Source organism: Felis catus, chromosome C2 (genome assembly GCF_018350175.1).
Source record: "Felis catus isolate Fca126 chromosome C2, F.catus_Fca126_mat1.0, whole genome shotgun sequence".
Classification (NCBI taxonomy): domain Eukaryota; kingdom Metazoa; phylum Chordata; class Mammalia; order Carnivora; family Felidae; genus Felis; species Felis catus.
Window position 1 is genome coordinate 905,447 of NC_058376.1, and position 21,436 is coordinate 926,882.

Here is a 21,436-nt window from a genome sequence, read left to right on the forward strand (position 1 = left end):
GAGCACACAGCTGTGTGCCGGTCAGGACGGCAGTGGAGAGCGGGGCCCTGGAGGCAGAACCAGCCTGGGTTAGCCCCAGCACCGCCCAGCTCTGCGGAGTGGGCTCGGCGGGTCCCGATGTGCAGGATGGGGGAAGCGCCATCCCCAACGACCTGTGGCTTCCCTACCCGCCCGTCCACAGCTCCGTCACCCTGGCTGCTCCTCTGGTCTCTCCACCCCCCCCCCCCCCGGCAGGGAGGCAGATGGGGTGCACTAGGCGGGTGTGCTCCAGAGCCCGGCCGCCCGTGTTCTGGGCACAGCCCGGGCACGACCAGATGAATACTCCCTGAGGCCAGCCACGCCGATGCCGGAGAACGGCCGCCCCCAGGGGCTTCAGATGTCCCAGCCCTAATGTCTCTGGCTGCCATGCACGGGCTGCTTTTTATGGAGAAATGGCCACACCAACAGATGAGTCCCCTCCACCCACGCACATGAATGTAAAGTGATGTCCCGGGGAGCCTGGACGGGCACACGGCAGTGCCTGGATAAACACTGGTACAGGGAGTGGGTGGGCAGAGAGGTGGACGGATGGCAGATGCCAGCTGGCCTCCCTCTGGTCTTGGCTCTGCCTTTAATCAGTCAAGCACTTCATCTCCTCGGAATACAACTTCTACGCTTTCTAAGGCAAGAGCAGGGAAAGGGCTAGGGGGATTCCTGCTTTTTGAAGTATTTCTGCCATCAAAAAATAATCACTTTCAGTATTCACAAGGGCCTCCACGGGGCTGGGAGGGAAAAGGGGAGAAGGAAAGGGAGGGGGAGGGGGGCCAGGGTGTCGTGAAATGGACAGCTCTCTGTCTCTTGCCTTTTCCAATGGATACTGGTTGGAACAGAGAAACAGACAAATACTAAACGCAGACAAAGGCTGAAATCCTAAGTATCCATGAGACCACAACTCAGTGAGTTATCTCGAGTCGAATGCACCATGCAGCTACGTCACTTCTTGGAACAGCCTGCCATGGGGGACTAGGCGGTGGTCACGTTTCCTCCCGTGAAATGTGTGCATCTTTTGCTCATTTTTCTACTGGGTTGATTTTTGCTGATTCACAAAAACTCCTTTTGTATTTCAGATACTAATCCTATTTCAGCTGTTATGCTGAAAAGATCATTTCCCCCACTCCCCTTTGGTGTCTTTAGGGAAACAGAATTTTAAAATTTTAATGTAGTGAAACTCATTAATATTTTCTTCATGGTTTGCTTTATGTTTTGCTTAAGGCCGCTTTTCCTGACCTGAAAAAGAAAGGCATTCTCCTATATTTTCTTCTAAAGGTGCTATTTTCCTCTCTTGTGTTGACGTTCTTGACACACAAGTAGTGTTTAAATTATTTTTCCCATGTGGATGACCCACTGTCCTGATATAGCCTGCTGGTCCAGTGTCTGTCCCTGTGCCCAAACCACTCTGTCTCCAGTCATTCGGCCTTATAGCAAGTCTCAGTATCTTCCGGGACTGCTCTCCCTAGCATACGGCCTCTTCATTAATATCTTGGTGTTTCTTGGTCTTTGCTCTTGAACACAAATTTTAAAACAGCATCTTAAGCCCCTGTCAGGATTCTGATTGGAATTGTACTGCATTTGTACCTCGATTTGGGAAGAATTGACATTTTATTAAAAAAAATTTTTTTTAAAGTAGGCCTCATGCCCAGCATGAAGCTGCAGTGAGGGTCTTGAACTCCCGACCCCGAGATCAAGACCTGAGCTGAGATCAAGAGGCAGACACTCAACTGACTGAGCCACCCAGGTGCCCCGAGAATTGACATTTAAAGATAACTTCACGTTCCTACCCGTGAACTTGGTATGCTTCTCCATTTATTTTGGCCTTTTGGTCTTCTTTAACTTTCAGTAAATACAAGGTTTTTTTCCAAAGGTCATCTTTTAATTATTGATTTCAACTTAATTGCTTTGTGGTAAGAGAATAGAGCCTACAGGATTCCAATTTTTTATAGAGGGTGGGGTGTTTTTTTTTAATGGCATAATATGTGATCAAGTCTTACTAAGTTTCCATGACTTCCATGGCTGTTTAGGATTGTATAGAGCTCAATCTATATCTCACCAGGCTCACCGACTGCACCATCAATACCTTCTGTATTCTTTACTGAAAGAGAGTTAGGTGAAGGCTCTACCTACAATGTCTGTCAAATTCCCTTTATGGTTTGTTAATTTTTTCTTTACATGTATTTGAAGATATGGTTAAGGTGTGTACAAATTATGAATTTATATCTTCTGGTGAACATGTAAGTGACTAAATATCAACTAAAGTTGACTTCTTTATCAACGTCTAAGTGACTAAATATAGCATTTGCCTTGACTCCCGCCCCCCCTGCCCCTGACATGAATGTTGACATACAAGGTTTCTTTCAGTCAGTATTTTCCTAGAATAGCTTTTTCTCTTCTTTCAATATTTCTGGGTCCTTATTCTTTAGGTGTGTCTCCAGGGGAAGAAAATGCTATGTTTTTGGGTTTTTTTCCTGTTTTGTTAGCTTGTCTATTTGTTTGTTTTTTGTTCTGTTTTGCTTTTTAAGTCCGAGAACCTTATTTTTTAACTGGAACACTTTTACTTTGATCACAATTACACGTACGTATAGACTAATTTCTGCCGTTTTATTTTGCACTTGTAATTGCCCTGATCTTCTCAGGCGTCTTTCCTGTTTTTCATCCTTTTCTCCTTTTGTACTGGTTAATTTCTGTCATGCATTCTCCCTCTATACCTTTACAGAGGTTACAGAATTAAACTCTTTTCTGTCAGTGGTCACTTTCACATTTTAATACATACGTTTAAAGTCTAAACTCTTTGCCTCTTCTGGGATGACACGGTAAGCTACAGAAAGTTCTCATTCCCCCGGGGTCCATCTGAATCGTAGGTCTGTTTTTGTCTACTTGTTCTGTTTTGTTAATCCCACAAATTAGACAACTTTGATGTTGACTTTACAATTTTTGCTTTCCTTTGCCCAAATGTATACATTTTTGTGTAGTTTAAAATCATTGGTATTTCATTGGCCCGTGCTTATGTTAATGAAACAAGCCCGGTTCCTACATCTCTGGCCTCGCCTCCACAATCTCTGTCCTTCTCCGGAAGGCATCCGTCACAAGCCTGTTGGTCACAGCTATTTGTCTGAAAATGCTTGGATTTAGGTCCTTGGAAGATCCTCTTAAGATAGAAACTTGGGTTGACAATTACTTTTTCTTATCACACCACCACCTTCTGGCCTCCAGAGTTGCTGACGAGACGTCCCCTCCTTCCTCTCTCGCTCTCTGTGACATTCCTGTTCTGACTACTTTGGAGATTTACTTTTGGTCTTGATGTCATTCAATTTTACTCTGACAGATCCGAGATGGATTTCTTTTTATTTACGTTGTTTGGGATTTGTTGGGATTCCTGAACGTGAGGACTGGTTTCTTTTGTTAATTCTGACAAATTCTCAGTGCTCATCTCATAGAATCGTCATCACCCTGTGTGATGGAAATGCAGATTCGGCCTCTGAGGGGGCAGGGAGGCAGAGAAGATCTCCGGCAAGCCGGCCTAGGGGCAGGGATAGGAGGTGCCCTGGCAGCGGGTGGGGCGCGGGCACCTCCCCACCAGCCTGAGCTGCAGGGTCCTGGGAGGAGTAGGACGGACGTGAGGCCCAGAAGCTGGCTGGCATCGGAGTGCCGGCCAGTCTCCACTGTGCCCAGTACGAGGTGCCACTGCACGGCGGCCACCGGGGGAGTCCCCGCACCCACAACAAATTGTGAGTGGACAGCAGGACCTGACGTGCACCCTCCCGCTGATGCCTCCTCCCTCTGTTATGACTCCGTGTCACCGTCTCCTAAAGAACACGCTTCCTGTGACCCCCGGTTACTGGGCGCCGCTGCTGGAAGCCATGGCTCTTTATTCTGGCGGCGAGCTTTCCAAACGACAACTTCCTCGTGCTGGAGACTGGGTGGCCGTCCTGAGAGCCGCCCTGCAGTCGGAGCCAGGTGCAGCCGAGCAGGCAGAGGTGGCGAACCTTTGTTGTCACTTGGAACGCCTGGCTTACTTTCTGCTTGCTTTTGGCCCCTTGAACGAGGGGCATGTCACGTGAGGGAGTCACTCGGAAAGTCTGAAGACCAGCAGAGAGGAGTCACACGCAGGGGTTGGCCTGCCGCTGGCTGATCACACCGCGGAAGTGAAGAGACACAGGTTACTGGGTGGGCGGGAGGACTGGATGGCTCCCACGTCTGAGTCCCTGCTGCCCCCCACCCCCCATGTCTGAAGCCGCGTGGCCCCGCGGAGGCTCTGTGGAGGTGAGGGGAGCCGCCCCCAGAGCTCTGGAGGTGAGCCTGGGGCCGGGGACATCCTCCCATACCCGGTGCCCCGGTGCCTCTCCTGGGCGAGTCCGGGGGGATTCGGGCAAAACAAGCGAGTGGCAGGTGCCACCGGAAAACTGGCAAGGTGGGTCCTGGCGATTCTCCAGGGAGGGCGAAGCAGGGCATGTAAGAAGTACGTACAGTTTAGTTCTAGATGAAGAAACACTCAGATCTAAGAAACAGGTTTCCTTACAGTCTCGGCCTGATTCAGATAAGTTACCAGGCTGTTAAAAGGTGTGTGTGTCAGCCACCGTGGCTCAAACATTCAACCTGTGCACTCAGTTATATTTTAAAATAAAGTAGGATTTCCCATCACTATTGTATTTGGGTTCTAAGAAACGAGGCCTTTAAAGTCCCTACTGAATACTAAGCTTAGTTAAAAGTTCCCTTTCCTGGCCACCATCACCCACGTCCCCAGGCGGCTGGTTTATTTTTGTTTCGGATGGAGCATCAACACGATCGTCTGGCGTTCAGTGTCGCCAGCGCGCAAAGCGCACTTCTCAGAGCTCTCGCTACAGAGTCCTGGCAGCCGTGCGTCCCCCACCCTGTCCGGTCTACACAGGGGAGGGTCCCGCACAGAGCGCCAGCTCATGAGACGTACCAAAGGCAATGAAGCAATTATGCAACCCTGAGTTATAAGTCAGCTTAAACAATCTGACAAAAATGCCTGCGAAACTACCCGCTTTCAAGAGATAGTGAGAAAATCACATGGAGGGACATAATGACGAGTTGATACAAAAATCAATCAGCCAAACGGAAGTTCCTCAGCCTGAGACAGGTGTGCGCCCACGACCGTGGGAACCTGAGGCCAGAAACTCTTCTCCGTGAGCTCAGAGGCCATGCCTAGGGCTGCAGGAAATCTCAGGCCTCAGAGCTGTTCTCTGGGGTCGACCGCCCTTCGCCAGGGGCTAGACCACTGTGTTTCCTGAGCTCCTGAGTTTGAGAAAAGCCCACGAGCCGGGTTTCCCAGTCTGCTCTTGCACACGCACCCGCACTTCTAGAGGAGCAAGACCAGCGGCCCCCCGTTAAATGAAGATCGTGCCACCCAAGGAATTAGGCCTGTGACCCACTTGGCCTCTGTTCTGATTTGCCACCACCCCACTCGGGGCCCTCTGAGAGGAGCGGTGGAGCCCACCCCCTCGTGTGCCTACGCTCCGTGCGCACTCCTGCGCTGGGGACGGGCCGCCCCTTCCCCCAGGCTCTAACATCTGCACCCCCTGTCACAGTCGGCGGTCGGCTGAGACGATGAGGGACAGGGCGTCACCCGCCTGGAACCGGAAAGGCCTCTGAGCCACGGGGCCTGCCCCTGCCTGCCGCGGGAGCTCCTACGGACCGATCTCCAGCGCTCTGTCATTTTCGTGGGCACTGCCGGCAACCTCCTTGGGGTAAAAGACGTTTAACTTTTAAAGCTGCCGGTGGTTCTTTCGAGAAGGCTGAGTAGGTTCACACCTTCACCACCTCCCCCACTCCTGGGATCTCTAAGCAACTCACAGGAGAATGAAGAGCATCCCCGATAACACGGAACGGGGTGTGGAGGTCACTAGCGGAGGCCAGGCTTTGACACGTATCCTCAAAGGGGAGATGGAGGTGGCCATGGCCCTGAGGGGTCTGTGGGCTCCAGCGGGCAGGCGGGGCACGGGAGTGATCTGCCTGCACATCTCACCGACCACGTCCTGCGCGCCCAGCTGGACCGTGTAGGGGTTGGCAGGAGACTCGAGCACCCATCAACCCGGCAGCGCCTCCCACGTGAGTCCCGGGTCCCAGAGAACACGCAGGAAAACGCTTTCTTGGAGAGCCCGCGAAGCTCGGCAGGTCTCGAAATGGTTTAGAGAAGAAAACGGCTTCTCAAAACCAGCTCCAGGTTGGCTGCCGCTGCAGAAAGCAGCACGGAGGCCGAGCGCACCTCCACCTTCTTCCCCTGGCCCCGTCCCCCCGCCTTCCTGCCCCAACCCTCCCTTCCGGATCAACTAGTGAGGACCTCCTTGCCCGAGCGTCCGGATCCCTGTGGAGAGACGACCTTGGATCACAGCTGCTGCCCTGTTCCTGCTGCACACTGGCCCCTCGGCCCCTGGGCCACTGACAGTGCCTCTTTGGATGGCCCCGTTCTCCACTCGGATACCACACTCAGACTGGAACACACGGAGGGACGTCTGAGCAGGCCCCGATGGCGGAGCAAGGGGCTTCAGCCCTAGAAAGAAAACCAAGGCCACGTCTGTTGGCTTTTGCACTCAGGGTGTAGGGGCTGCTGTTTCAACTCGGGCCCCACAGGGGACAGTGTGGCTTTACCGGACGTTCAAACATCCTTCCCAGCATCTCTTGGAGCACCTGTCTGATAGCACGTCACCTAACTTCTCAGGTGGCTGCAGGGCACCCGATGGGGCAGGTGCCACGGCAGAGCAGCCTTGCGGCCACCGCCTAAGGCCCTGTGTGCAGAGGAAAGCCCCAGAGCGCAGCAACAACCAGAACAATTTGACATCAGGCCAAGTCCTCCACACAAGTAGAATTAGTGCTAAGAGGTTAAAGGTTATTCAAGGTCATATGGATACGACAGAGGTCGGGAACATTGAGAGAACGGTATTAATATTATTGCGTAATATTAATATTAGTAGCAAGTACAGCAGCATGCAGGTGGGTAACGGTAATGAGAAGAGAAGGCCAGGGAAGCAGAGTGGAGACTCACATCTGGGTGGGGGATGGCGTACTGTCCCTGGATCGTGTAGGCCTAGAAAGAGAGAGACACGGTCAGCTCGCGAAGCGGCGGCCACGCTTGTGCCCGCCGGCGGCCCTCCCCGGGGGACACGGGCTTTCTCAGGGGTGGGGCTTCGTGGGAACGGGCCCGAGGCCCTCTGGAGAGAGCGTGCCCTCACAGAGCGCATCCCCCCTTCCGCCGGCAGCTTAGGACGAAAGGCGAGTCCTTCAGGGCGGCGGGAGGTGCAGACTGGGGGTGTCGCGGGGCCAAGCCTCACCGGCGCGACAGCGGGACACGTGGGCCAGGCGAGCCGCGCCCCACCTCCTGGAGAGCCGCAGGAGTGCAGACTGGCGGGGCCGGCTGGGAGGGCGGGAAGGGGCGCAGCTGGGAAGGCTCCCCACTCCCCCCGAGGGGGTTCTTAACAGAAACCCCCCGCAAGTGATCTGACCGTTACAGATTCATTATTAGCCTTTGGCAATTTTCATCAGCTTTCAGAGTGAACACTTTTGCAAAGTACTTGTCCCAAGAAAACCAAACCAAAGGACCTTTAAAAGGTGACTCAAAACCAATTTTGCAAAAGCAGATTAAGTAAGAAACGTGCCCAAATCAGTCACAAGATGGATGGTCTTGACCTGCAGCCTCAGCGGGCCGAACAGTTGTTCTCCGGGGCCAGCGTGGTCCCTGAGGCTTCACCTTCAAGACGGTGACTCAGGGTGGCCACAGCGGGCGTGGGCCTGGCGCCTCTCCCCCCTGCCCGCCCCCACCCACCTCAACAGTCCACCGGCTGAGACGCTCCCAGAAACTCACGGCCAAAAACAAACGATCCACAAGGTGTCAAGGGAGAGCAAAGACCAAAGACTTGCTGTCAGGCCTCATGTGCTGTTATGTGGGACGTGCCACGCCAGCTCTGGGCAGCCACGGTCGAGGCCCCGGGCATGGGTGGCACAGGTGGGGAGGGACGTGCCTTCCGGCACCTGGCCACGTGGGGTCCCCGTGCCACATCCCAAGCGGGCACGCGATGCCCACCTGTGTCTGCACATGTGCACCGAGAGGGAGACCACAGGCCAGTCCAAGCGTCCCTTCTGTGGACTTTGCACCGAGGGTGGCGTCTGACGGTTTTCCTCATAAACAACCCAAGCGGGGAGGTAAAGGCCACCAGGCGGGGGCCATCCAGGTGTCCCACGGGGAAGTAAAGGAATCTTATCAGACGCTGCAAGTGTCCGAGGGAAGGCAATGGGGCCGCCCTTCCCCCTCTGGACTTCTGTGCACAAGCTCCGTGGCTTGTCTTTAGGTTTCATGGAGGTGCCAGCAGGCACACGCTCCAGCGCGTCACCACGCGTCACAGGCCTGGGACGCACACCGTCCTACGGCCCCGGTCGCCCCAGTGGAACTGCACACACCTCCAGACAGGGCAGTTCTTTATCCCACACGTTTTTACTCACTTAGGTGGTCGCATTCTCGGTTTTATTTGAACTATGGGAGCAGTTTACCATGGATAGAGAGGGAAGGTACAGCTGGGAAGACAGACAAAGGTTCTCCGGATGAAACCTTCATCATCTGCGACCTGCTTGAAACACTGGGCTGGCTGGGTTGGGGCGCCTGGTGGTTCAGTCAGTTAAGTGCCTGACTTCGGCTCAGGTCGTGATCTCACAGTTTGTGAGCTTGGGCCCCGCATTGGGGTCCCTGCTGTCAGCACGGAGCCGAAGTCAGATCCTCTGTCTCCCTCTCCCTCTCTCTCTGGCCCTCCCGCGCTTGCTCTCTCTCAAAAATACAGAAACATTAAAAACATTTTTTGAAATGCAGGCTGGCGCTCCCTGGTGGGGTACCTGCTGGCCCTCGGGTACCAGTGCTTGGCGAGAGCCAGTGCAGGTGGGAGATCCACAGTGAGGGGTGTCTCCAGAGGGGAGTCAGGCCTAGGTCCTGCGGCAGGTGGGGTCTGGGTTCTGAAGGGCCCCCTTGCTGCTAAATCTCATTCATACCCCATTTCTGTTTGTGCTGTGCCTCATCGGTCTCCACACAACCACGAAGAGCCACTGGCCAGACCTGTCTCGGGGGGCACAGGTGCCTGCAGACTGGGAACAGCCTCGGGACAAGCGCCCACGATGCTGGTGACCTCGCTGCCCTGAGAGGAGATGACCGGGACGGCCTTCCTTGGCTGGGGCTACGCTGGCCTTGGCCCACACGGCTTCCCCGGCTCTCGTGGGTGTTACTGTGCTTCCCTTTTGAAGACAGACCGCACTTTACCACATGGTGGCATCGTGGGTCTGTTCACATGTCAGGGTCGAGGCCACACATGTATCTAACCTGCTAGCTCACTAGGACTTCAGGGGAAAGGACATCGTGTTCTGAACAAGGCCCCCTGTGTCTGTGTGCCCCCGTGACTACCTCTGGCCTTGCTTTCTGACCTGTAAAATGGGGGCGTGCCCAGGTCCCGGGGCTGCAGTGGGAGGGTGCAGGGACGTGAAGGGTCCAGACAAAGGGCAGGGCCACTGGGTGACTTGAGGGCTGTGGTAGCTGGGAGACGGGCCCGCAGTGGCTGCGTGCAGAAGCCAGGCACAGTGGACAGTGGCCTTCCCTGAACCACACAGCCCTGTGGGAGCCACTGGGTCCCTCCCGGTGGGAAACAGCCCACATGCTGCTCTTGGAAACACCTAACGTGGGAGTCAATCTGGAGGATCTGATAAGATTCCTTTAAAATGTGGAGAAAATTTTCATTTGCCCCTTTGTTAACGACAAAGTCATGGCCATTCTCCCCTGACCTGGGTTGCCTCTGGGAATGCTCAGTCTTCACTCTCCCTTGAACAAAGACACACGTCACCGCCAACTGGACGCAGAGCTCCTCCAGGCACCCTGGCCGGGCACCTCCCAAGGTCCTCTACCTATTGTCGTGACCCCGAGGTGGGTGGCACAGGTGCCTGATGGCAGGAGGCGGGCGCAGCCCCTCTCCTCAGCTCTCTCTGGGCCCTGCTGATGAGCTGCTGGCCTCAGATGCTAATCTCTGCAGCTGCTGGCCTCCCGGGCCCCTTGCCGAAGGGGGAGGAAGGAGGTGGGCGGCTCCTGCCCCAGCAACAGGTGTGCAGAGCAGGTGTCCCGGCCTGGCCGGTGCGGGGCAGGGCGCAGTGCGCGGGCCATCGCCGTGAGCCGGAAGTCACCTTTCCCTTCCCCTGTGTGCTCCTAGAGACTCCTCTGTGGGGAGCTGGGGATGTGCATTTTGGGGGAGACGGGACCCTGTTCCCACAGCTCCAGTTGTCGCAACCTCGAGCCACAGGGTCACCGTGACGCTTCCGGCCCTTCTGCTAAGCCCCTTAGACACTCGACGAAGTAGATTTGGGCCAATGTTGCCTAGGCAGGACCAGGGTCCTTCTGTGCCGGGCCAGGGAGGAGACGCTTCCGGGGTCCAGGCTCTGCGGGACGTCTGCCTTGGCCTTTTCTGTCTGCCCCACACTGCCCAGCTCGCCCCGTGCCCGGCGGCAGGCCGGGAGAGCTCTGCGCCCAGCGTGGGTGGGGTGGGAGACGTGCACGTGAGAAGGGAGAAAACCTGAGTGCACTAACGGGCAGCGGCGGGGGCTGCAGTAAAAGGCTGAGGTTGGCAGTGGAGGCCGCGAGCGGGTCGGCTCTTACCTGACCACCTGCAAAAATGACAGGGGTGGAGGCGGGCTTTGGGCGGTAGGGAATGGTGGCACCTTTCGGTGGGGACTAGGAAAAGGGACAGGAGAGGGAGAGAGAGCATTAGAGCAGCTTCGCGTCAGGATCTGATCACGGGGAGGCCTCCTTCCCGAGCCCACCCTGCTGCACCGCCCGCCCTCCCCGGCAGTGCCAGAGGGTAGGGGATACCCCGCGGCGGGAGGGCTGCCTGATGGGGACCCTCCGGAGGGCCCCCTCTTCCACATAACTACTGCCCTAAATACACCCCAGCACAGGCGCCGTCCGCCCGCAGGGTGTGGTGGGCTCCACGGCGGTGTGGGATGCTACTCCCTGACAAGTAAGAATGGAAACCAAGCCCCAGTCTGCACTGGGGGCCCCCACGGCCTGCACAGATGGCCAGGTGGCTGCCTGCGGGCCACTTGTGTCAGCCTGGGTGTTGTCCTCTGGGAAAATCTGTCCCTCTCTCTCATGCTCAGGATGAAGCTGGCCTTTGTGGGCAGCTCCGCCATGGGGGGGTCCTGCTCAGAGCCCCAAAGGCTTTGCTTGGCCAGGGTCATGATGCTCAGTAGGCATCATCACGGGACAGTCAGAAACATCCAATTTCACTATTAACAAAAGGGAGCAACTTTTTTAAAAAAAACTTAGAGTCCAAATGAAGTATGTTACAGTCTTGATGAGCTTTGCTAGAATTTCCTTTGATTATTCTGTGTCCAAAAGTACAGGCTTTTTACCTTGGGGTGGATGACATTCTCAAGTACCAGAAGTTTGCCAGATTCTGATAAATTCAACCCAACTCCTTGGTCAGAGGCAACCAAGGTCCTCCCTTGTCTGGCCAGGTGGCCGTCTTCCCTGGGAGCAGAGGCCACAGGGCCCAGCTCAGGTCAGCAACACCGCTTGCCAGAGGCAGAGGGTGGGGGCCAGGGCAGTGTCCCTGCTGGGAGTTCTCGAGACCATGGCCCACTCAGGCCCAGCCCACACCCTGGGCTACCAGGTATGACCTCACAGTGCCCCAACCTGAGACACAAAGTCATGTGGGCACAGGCTTAGTAGAGGGGATGACAGCTTCAACTTGGACTACAAGTCCAAGCCATGCTGTGTGACCGTGGGCACACTGTGTGACCTTGAGCACAAGGTTTGACCTTGACATGATGCTCTGCACCCTTGGCCACTCTGTATGACCTTGGGAAATCTGTATGGCCTTGGCCGAGCTGTGTGACCTCAGGAACACTGCAGCCTCGCTGTAAATAAAGCAGGAAGGGCTGCTGTGGGGCCTGCGAGCTGACTCATGTCTGGGGTGATGATGGGCTCCTGGGGTCGGCCAGTCTTCAGTGTTTCTGCAGGTAGGACCGAACGCCTCCAGAAACGTCTCTGTGCAGCTGGGATTCACTGCAGCCTCAGATGAGACTCGCTTCATCGCGGCAGAACCGTGATTAAATGGAGCTCGAGGGAGTGGCGTTCTCACGGTGCCAGCAGAGACCTCTGTCTGGCCGTGCCCTGTCCCTGAGCTGGGCACCCCACCGACGGCAGCGCCCGCCATTCCAACACTGTGAGCTTGTGGTTCCCGGGCATGCCGATGTCCTCGGATAGGACAGAGGGCTTCTGAGCACAGCCCTCGGGGCTCCCCCGGGGTGCGGCAGGCACTGACGGGTGGGCTTTGCGGCGACCCCTGTGCTTTCCACGGGGCCCCGCTGACTCACCCGCACCAGAGGGCAGGCCTCTCAGTGGCCACTTGAAGGGTGCGGGGCCCCCCGAGCAGAGTCTGAAAGTCCGCTAACCTTTGCTCTGTTCGTCCAGCTCATTTTCACTTAAAAATGGGCCCAACTTCCCTAAGCACGGCGGTTCCCCTGACCCCTGAGAGCTCCGGGCTGGTAAGGGCGAGGCCCCACCTCAGCCCATTTGCGGGTCACATTTGCCACGTGCGCTTCCTGGTCGAGTCTCGCGTCGGCCTCCCTGCCCGCGGGAAGACCGGGCGGTTCTAACCACAGCCCTGGGGGTCTAGACCCCGCAGCCAAAGGGGTCTAGCCTGCTTCTGCGGGGCCGCACCTGACCGTGAACACGGTGTGGGCCATGCCACCTGGGAGGAGTCCTGAGGAGGCCGAGAGTTTTAGTCCAATCCTTGTTATTGAACGTGGGAGGCCATGTCCCTCCCGGAGCCGTTCGTGTGGCTCAGCACTCGGACTCAGCACTCTGACGGGCCACCGCAGCTCCAGACGCGCGTACTTCCTCGCCGCCTCGGGCATCCGCCGGTGCAGGCAGCACCCGGCCCGCTCCGTCTGTCCACGTGGCGCCTCCCGGGTCCCAGCAGCAGGGGATGGAAGGGAACCCAGAACGGCACCGACTGTCACCATGGCCAGTGGCTGGGCACCAACATTTAGAAAAATATTTTCGACTTCACAAAATATCGTACTTCAGGAAAATAGAAACCATGCAAATTTTTTAGAGACTTGGGGGTGGATCCGAACGCCGAGCCGAGGACAAGAGGGGCGAGGGCACAGAGGCTGGGAGTCCACTGCTGTGGGCGCCTGGTGTTCGCCCTCCCTCATGGCCCTCGAGCCCGCAACGCCTGTCGGGGGCTGTCGCGTGACGCAGACACGCTTCACTTCAGCTTCGAGACCAGCAACTGCTGGCGGCCTCAGGGAGCCCTGCTGCATTTGGGGCAGAGGCTGACATTTAAATCTCAGGGGTTTCTCCCCCAAATGTCGAGAGGATTTTGTCTCGCTCAGCTGTCTTCTTTGCTTCTCCTTTGGTTTTAACCATTTTGTTTACTTCCTGTCTGTCTCTTACAACTGGGCGTTTCAGCGTGCTTTTCCTCCTCTGTGCCTTGGTGGGACCCTGACGCCTGCGGGTGTGGTGAGCACGGGCCTCCCCCTCGTCCGTGGGCCGTGCTTACGGCCGCCCTCGTACTGGATGCCCCTCACGCCACAGACCGACGACCGGTGATGCAAGCGTCTCCTCACACGTCCCTTTCCCCGGCTCCCCAGCCATGAGGAGGGACATGCCAAAGGGGGCGGGCGGCGGGCGGCCGGCAGCTGTCCCTCCCCCGGCGCCCGCACCCCCGGCACGGCTCTCGCTCCGGTCACGCTCCCGACCCCCGGCCCCCGCACGGCCCCAGCCACGTGCCGCAGCCGACACGAAGAAGCCACAGCAGGTGTGGCTCGCGGGGCAGGCTGGCGGTGGTCCCTGGATGCCCAGACTGTACCTCCAGCATGACCACACAGATCTGCTTGACGCACTGGATGATGGCGTCGGGGGTCCCCGAGATGGTCACTGCCCGCTCCGTGGAGTTGGGCAGCATGTCCCCGGCCACCTGGACCTGGGCACCTGTGGACTGCAGAAATGAGACATTGGAGGGGACGCGGCCTGAGCCAGGGCAGCGCTCCTGGGAGCTCGAGAGGGCGTGCTGAGGGTGCGGTGCACGGACACCCCCCCCCCCCAACGGTGCCCCTTCATGCCCGCCTGGCACCCCAGCCCTCTGCCCATTCCCTGGGCGCCCATGGGGCGGGGCCGTTCGCCTTCAGCCCACCACTGCCCAGCGTGGCCTGGCACAGGGACAGCGACGCTGGACAAGAGGCATTTTAACCTGCAAGTGGCATTTGTAGAGACGGAGACAGAAATGGAGTCCCTTTTTTCAAATACATGGAATTTTATCTCCCCTGCGGAGTTTCAGGTCACAGAGAATGACGGACACTAGGAAAGCCTAAACTCTTTAGCTGTCTCTCCTTGACGGAATCACGACAGGGTGGCCACCCTCCTTAAGGGAGACGGAAGGAGTTAGGCTTTCTCTGAACACGGCAACGTGTGAGCATAAAGTCCACCCCTCACACCGGCTCCCTCCCTGCTGGGACAGCTCAGGCCGGCCAGTCCCTGGACGCACCTGCCTGGGGGCAGAGACCATGGCCTCTGTGGCCTAGAGCCGCATGACCGGGTGGCAGGAGGGCCCTGCCTGTCCCCGGTTGGGGTGCACAGCCCCCCTCACAGGCGCCCAGCGCCTCTGCGCGACACCTTTGTACACGTTCTAGAGGGTCCCACGTCCCACCCTCTGCTCTTTGGATGGCCCTCCCCTACCGTAAGCTCCATGCTGGCAGGGGTCGCAGTGCTGGGCCTCCGGGGGGGGGGGGGCGGGCTCTACCCTCCCAGCAGCGGGCACCAGCAGCCGGAGAAGGTTCTGTTACCTCCCTGATCTCCTTGATCTTGGAGCCGCCTTTGCCGATCAGGGACCCACACTGGCTGGCGGGGACCACCAGCCTCAGCGTCACCGGGGGCTTGCTGGTGGCAGGGCTGTTGCTCATAGAGTTAATGATATCCTGGGGAGGGAGAAAGACACGTGTGGGCCTACACAGCATGCCGCATACACGCCAGTGAGTGCAAAGGCCAGGCTCGGTGGGAAAGCACCTGAATGTGCTCCAGAGGCTGGCGGGGCAGGGTTCCTGCCCCCAGGGGCACAGGGGCGGCGGGGGCAGTGAGAGGACAAGTGTGGGGACTCAAGTGTCCCCAGATGGAGGCGCCTGGCACACACACCGTGGCAAACGGCTGAGCGTCCAGAGGAAGGACACAGTGGACGGACTGGTGGACTGCAGAGGCTTGAAGGCCAGTCAGGCTCAGGAGGACAAGCAAGGAGAGGACAGCTGGGTCTGCAGAAGGGGACCCACACGTGCCAATCACTCGCAGACACGCAGGTCGTGGCTGCCGTGGTGCTGCCGTGGACAGGGCGCGACGCAGATCCAGGTGACACCCGGACTCAGGCCCTGCTTTGTCCTCAAGGCTGGGCAGGGCACGAAGGGCCTTGGACAGGCAGGGAGGCGCATTTTGGACAGAAAAACTTAACTCCCTGGCTTGACCACCTTCTGAATAAAAATACCGAATGCATCTCTGAATAACTTTTGGCAAGTTGAACAATATTGGAAACACATGAAAACCTTGATTGAGCTCACTGACAGGGCGCATAGACGTGCCACAGACACGCAAGTGTATGCGTGTTTATACGCATCCACGGGAGAGTCCACGGGTCCCCCCATGGCCAAGCGCACACGCCAGGGCAGCAGCCGCGGGGCACGGCTGGGGCTCTCGCTCAGGGCCGGGCTCACGGACACGGAGCGTGACGGCTGGCCTGTCACCAGGTGGCCTGCGGCCACGGGAGCCCCCGGGCGGTGAGGAGGTGACGGGGCGAAGGGTTGTGCCTTGCCCCCCGCCGCGGGGTCTCTAGGGACACATCTCACCTCCTCAAACTTGTAGGCGATCATGGCAAAGGCCTTGAAGATGGCGTCGGTGGGGCCTGTGATGGTCACAATTCTTTCCGGGCAGTTTCCCTCAGAGATGTTGATCCTCGCACCGCTCTGGAAGGAGGTGAGCACAGCCCGGACGGGGTTAGAGCCACGGGTGGAACCTGGCTGGGGCTTCCAGGCCTTCTGACAGCCATGTGCAAACCTCCACACTAAACGGGGAGGCCGTCCGGGGCCATCCTTCAGAGCGGGGTCGGCCACCGTGCCCCCTGCCGCCCCTGGACACAGAAGCCCTGACGCGGGGGCACACACGGCAGAGGGAAGGGGCCTCTGAGCCTCCAGGGGTGGCGTGGCCGGGGCTCCTGCAGGATAGGACTGCTGGCCTCGCTCCTCCCCCCCGCCCGCAGATGGGACGCCACCGAGTGTCAGCCAGCTCACCTCTTCACGCATCTTTTTCACTGTCTCTCCTTTCTGGAATAAAGATTCAGAAAACAGTCAAGGCGTCGCTCCGAGGTTCCACCATGGGCAAGAGGCTCTGGCGTGGGAGTACGCGGGGCGCAGATGCCCGCCTCGTGCACCAGCGAGCAGCAGCCCTCACGGTGGGGCTAGAGCCTGACGCTGTGGCTCCCTGAGCCCCCGCCACAGCCCTGCGAGGGGCCCTTCGGGGAGGGGGGCCGGGGCGCCGGCTGGGCTCCTGCCCCGCAGAGGTCTTCACAGCCCTCATCTTCGTCACAGGCAAAGCAGAGCCAGGCCAGGGCAGGTGCCCCGAGGCTCTCGTGGAAAGATCTGGACCTGGACGCCAGGGGGCCTAGAGACGGTCACAGGCCGACCACGGGAGGCGGTGCCTCACCCCAGCCTCTCCCACATGCTTGAGGCTTCCAAATCCACTCTTGCTTTCCCCGAGGCACGTGTCTTTTATTTTGGAAGGGAGATTCCAGAGAGACCACCACCCACTGGCCAGAGGGGAGACTGCTCTGGAGAATGCCAGTGAATCGTGCTCACTGGGCCCTCACGCCCGGGAAGAAGGACAGGCCGCAGGGCAGCGGGGCGGGCTGCTATGGTGACTGGCCGGGGCCTGGCCAGGACGGGGCCCGGGGACATCGCCTGCTGGGCTTTCAGAGAATCGCACGGGAGGCCCTGGACCAGCCTCACGGGGACTCAGGATTCCGCTGGAATCCTCAGGGCGGGGCACACACCACCTCGTGGCACGTCGCCCAGCACAGGCCCGGGGCCCTGGCACCTCCTCTCAGGGACCGCAGCACAGGCAGAGCTCGCTCAGTAGTTACCTTCCCGATGATGCTTCCAACTTCCTACAGGAAAAGAATCACACAAAGTTGATGTCATAGAGCAGCTGCGGGAAAGGCCCGTGATGGACACCGAGACCCGTCTGTGTTGGAGCGAGGACAGGGTGTCAGGACTGTCAGGAAGGAGCGCAGTCGGGCCGCCTGTGTGAGGCCCTGGGTCTGGGGGCTCCCGGGTGCCCGTCTGACCTTGGTTAGACCCAGGCCTTGCCTCTGACAGACACATGGACAAGCAGAAGCCAGCGGCCGGCTCCATACAATTAAGTCAGGAGGCATTTCTATGCTCTTAGGGCCTTAAGAAACCAGGAAAGAAACAGATAAAACACAAAATCTTCCCCAATTTTGTGATGTAAAGATAATTAAGCACTGCTACTTGCCTTTTCACCTTTTAAAAAAGGATGAGTACTCTATGCGACCCGACCCGGGCTTCTAACACCACCCCCCACTCATAAGAGTCAGGGTTCCCTGGAGAAATGGCTGGTTCCAGGACTGAGGCAGGCAAAGTGCGAGGGAGTCAGGAGGATACAGGGGCCGGCTTGGAGAGGCTCCCAGTGACCGAGTCAGGGTCACCACGGGCATCAACATGAGTAATGACACAACGGGGATAATCTGAATAAAGCAGCAAACTGAGTCCACGGAGACAGGAATGAATGAATGTGCTGGAGTCTGACAACAGTGGGGGCCCACTGTGGGGAGGGACCAAAGGCCCAGTGTCAGGCCCCTGATGCGAGAGCTCCTGTGACTTTGCTGCCAATGGTGAGGAAACGTCAGGAAAGCCTCCCTGAGGAAGGACGGAAGGAGATTTCCCCCAGGCTGAAGATGAGGCGTGTCCGGGATGTGGAGGCCTGAATACCCTGACCCCCCACGCGTCCTATTGTGAAGGGCAGGGCTGGGGCGACGGGTGGCCCGAACGGGGCCCGAGGTCGGGCAGCTGGGATGCATCAGTGTCGGCATCCTGACGTGGATGGGACACTATGCCCTTGTTTGTAGGGAACACACACTCAGGCGTCCGGTAACAGGACATCAGGTCACAAGTACCCTCAAGGGTCTCCAGGAGAAACATGCTTTGGAGCGGGCTGTCACTGCTTTGTAAACCTGAGGTTGCCCAGGGCACACCCTCCCCTGCCTCCCAGCTGGTGGGACGCAGTGGCCTTGGGCTCTGTACCTTCCCATGCATCAGCAGACGGATTGTCAGGGTCACGTTCAGGCCGCCTTCTGAGACCTTCGACTCCATCTTTCTCCCAAAATGCGGCTGGGGGTAGTGGCTCAAGGTGCCGAGGGCGCCGTGAGGAAGGACAGATGGGGCCCAGATGGTGTCACCTGGAAAGAGAAGGCACGGCTGCTGCCGAGAACACCGTCAGTGGCCAACCACAGGTCGGGGTGTCCTGGCCTACAAGTGCCTTTGGTCTCTGGAGGGGCGAGGGGGTACGGGTGGGTGGTGGGACAGGTCGAGGGAGGGTGCCGCCCTCACTCCTGCTCTGGTGACACACCAACGCTCACGGGGGGCAAAGGCTCCGGGAGGGCGGCCCAGTCAGCCAGAAGGTGAGGTCCTGGGACCCACCCTGCCTGACCTGCTGGGGCTTGGGGCACATGGCGGTGGGGGACACAGGTTGGAGGGGAAACCTGGCAGGGACCGACCCAGGCCCCGCCGCTGACTCATGTGTGACCCCCAGCAGGTCACGCAAGCCCTCTGGCCTCAGCTTCCGCCTCTGCACCGAGGGAAACAGGAACAGCCCTCTCCCCTGGAGAGGAAAAGGGGTCAAGTGAGCCCCGGATCCTCGCGTGGGTCTGCAGTGTCCGTTCTGTTCTGCTGTTATGTTAGTTCTGTGCAAACCCCATCACATCCGTGCCAGAAGCCCCGCCCTCTGGCTGTGACTCCCCTCGCCCTTAAAAAGCCAGGACATTACAGGTATTGGTGTTTCCTGTGTGCTTAGAGTCAAGGTTCCTTGGTAATCCCCGTCTCTAAAGTGGATCTAGTGTCTATTAACTAAGCTACTGAATGGCTGATGCTTTGGCATTATATTATTATAAAGTCTTTCCAGAAGATGCTTTAGGTATCACTATTCTACATCTAATTTCTGCAGACAACGGGTCCAGCGCTTCATCCCCCCGATATAATTAAGGCTTCACTTTATGATTTACAGGCACTCATGATGACAGTAGGAAGAGTGACCAGACTGTCCTGCCGTCGCCCTTCTCAGGGAGGGCCCAGCTTCTCCTCCAGGCTGGACCATAGCGTACCGGGTGGTCTCAGAGACGGGCGCCAGTGAGGATGAGAAATGCGGGTCAGGCGGGCCGGGAGAGGGGCACAGCCAGGGGCGGGGGCTGGACCGGGAAGGGTCTCAGGACAGACGGAGAGGCCTGCAGAACCGGAACCAGGCCGGGCGCTGGAGGCCCTGTGGGCTCACCGGACCTGATGCTCTGTAGGCAGCAGGGGTCCTAGAGGTGGGCCGTTTGGGTGGCCTTCCTCGGGGGGCCATCAGTCAGGGCAGTACACGGAAGCTGGAGAGCCGCCTGCCTGACTGCACACAGGGGGGTCTCGGGGTGCAGGCCGTGGGGATGTCACAGGGTGTGGGGAAGTCGCCGGGCACTGGGGTCCCACAGGTGTCAGGGAGGAGCGAGAATGAGGGCAGGACAGGACACGGGGCACGAGCAGCCCCCATAGGAGGGGGCAGTGGCCCTAGTGTCTGGCATGAGGATGCCACCTGGAGGACAGAGGGAAAGAGGCCTGGCAGGGGGAGGTTCTGGATGACCTGGGGCCCAGGGGCTCCCAAGAGGGGCACCGGGTAGACCCCGCAGAATAGAGAGCATCCCACATACACCTGCCCGAGTGCCCACCTGGGAGTAGGCGGGGCTGGCTGGGCCGTGAAGGATGAGGCCGGGGGACTCTGGGTGAACTCGGCCAGCACTCCCCACACACAGCCCCACGCTAGGTCTGAGGCCCTCAGGAACAGAAGTCCTGCGTGTGCCCCCCGCCTGGGCGTCTGGACACCAGCCCTCCGATGTAAGCCGTAAGGACGTGAGGCTCCGTCCACATACAGGAGAGACCACAAGTTAAAAAAGCAAGACTTTCCTTTAACCTTCTAGGTTTTGGGGGGTACAAAAATATTTTTTTCCTCGTCAAAACATTTCTGCTGAAAAATATGCTACAAGGAAAATACAAAAATAAAGCACAGAAACCGCACATTCTCACTCTCTGGGTGATGCGTGCAATCGACGTGTCCATACGACAGCCACTGACACATTTCCACACTCACAAATAGTGTGCTATTCTACCCGTGCAGATGTATCCACAGGTAACTTCAACAACTCTAACCATCAGTCCTAATTATGGGTGATAAAACGACGCTTTTGAGCAACACGGATTCTGACACGAAGGCGTAGGGCGTAGCGAAGACAGGTTTTAAGAAGTCTATCTCCACTGTCCAACGTGGAAGCCACTACTGCTTGTGGCTATTCACCCCTGAAACTAGAAGCCCACGAGTCACACGCTACGTGTTGAAGAGACGGCCCCGCGTGGCTGGTGGCTGCGCACGGGAGAGCACGGCAGAGGACACTAGCGCCAGGGCACGGCTCTGTTGGACGGCGCGGCGCGTGTGGGTGCGTTGGCAGGTCTGGCTGGCAGAGGGCGCCGCGGAGGAAAGAGCCCAGGCAGGAGAGGAGACAACCCGGCTCAGATGATCCCAGGGGCACCGAAAATACACGGCGCCCCTCCTGCACAGCCTCCCTGCAGCGAGCTGAGGCACCAGCACCAACCGGGCAGATCGTGTGCTGGCCAGGCGGGGACGCACGGCCTCCTTTGTAATTAGAAACATCTCCCGGGTCGGGGGGACAGCGGGGCCCCACGGCCTCCATTACGCAAATGTTTCCAGCCCGCAGTGGAGAAAGTGGGTCAGCGAGGGCCAGCGGGCCTTCAGGCTCCAGGCTGTCGACTGCCATCAGTCACACAGGCCAGTGAGCTGCTGCAGAGGCCAGTGCCTTCCTCTGTCATGTGGCCGACAGTGAGCAGCAGTGCCCTCTGCAGACTGCTGGGGACGAGGAGCAGCCCCCGGTGGTAGTTAAAGTCAACTGCGACTCAGTGCCCTTAACCCTGAAGAACCCACCCTGTGTCAGCGGCCGAGGGACCTGCGCTGGAGGATCCCCCGGGGTCATGACTTCTGGCAGATGGGGGGCCGTCCTCTGGCCATCCTGCGGGGCCCTGGGACACCAGTTCATCAGGGGCG

The 21,436-nt window shown here is 58.2% G+C and overlaps 1 protein-coding gene across 21 annotated transcripts in view; it reads right to left on the reverse strand.

Moving 5' to 3' along the window:
- The window catches only part of PCBP3 (poly(rC) binding protein 3), a 276,340-nt gene that overhangs the window by 11,981 nt on the left and 242,923 nt on the right, over positions 1 to 21,436 (reverse strand). For 5 of the 21 annotated variants that reach the window (XM_023238609.2, XM_045036487.1, XM_023238600.2 and 2 more), the window contains 8 exons: positions 18,379 to 18,533; positions 17,199 to 17,222; positions 16,351 to 16,383; positions 15,910 to 16,026; positions 14,866 to 14,997; positions 13,893 to 14,021; positions 10,601 to 10,744; positions 7,040 to 7,081 (listed from right to left, as the gene is read on the reverse strand). In XM_023238609.2, the coding sequence (XP_023094377.1) occupies positions 7,040 to 7,081; positions 10,601 to 10,744; positions 13,893 to 14,021; positions 14,866 to 14,997; positions 15,910 to 16,026; positions 16,351 to 16,383; positions 17,199 to 17,222; positions 18,379 to 18,447 (690 nt within the window). In that variant the 5' untranslated portion in view covers positions 18,448 to 18,533. Of the gene's footprint in view, positions 1 to 7,039; positions 7,082 to 10,600; positions 10,745 to 13,892; positions 14,022 to 14,865; positions 14,998 to 15,909; positions 16,027 to 16,350; positions 16,384 to 17,198; positions 17,223 to 18,378; positions 18,534 to 18,851; positions 18,956 to 21,436 lie in introns of those variants that run through there. The other 16 variants (XM_045036491.1, XM_045036490.1, XM_045036489.1 and 13 more) reach the window with 14 other exon arrangements.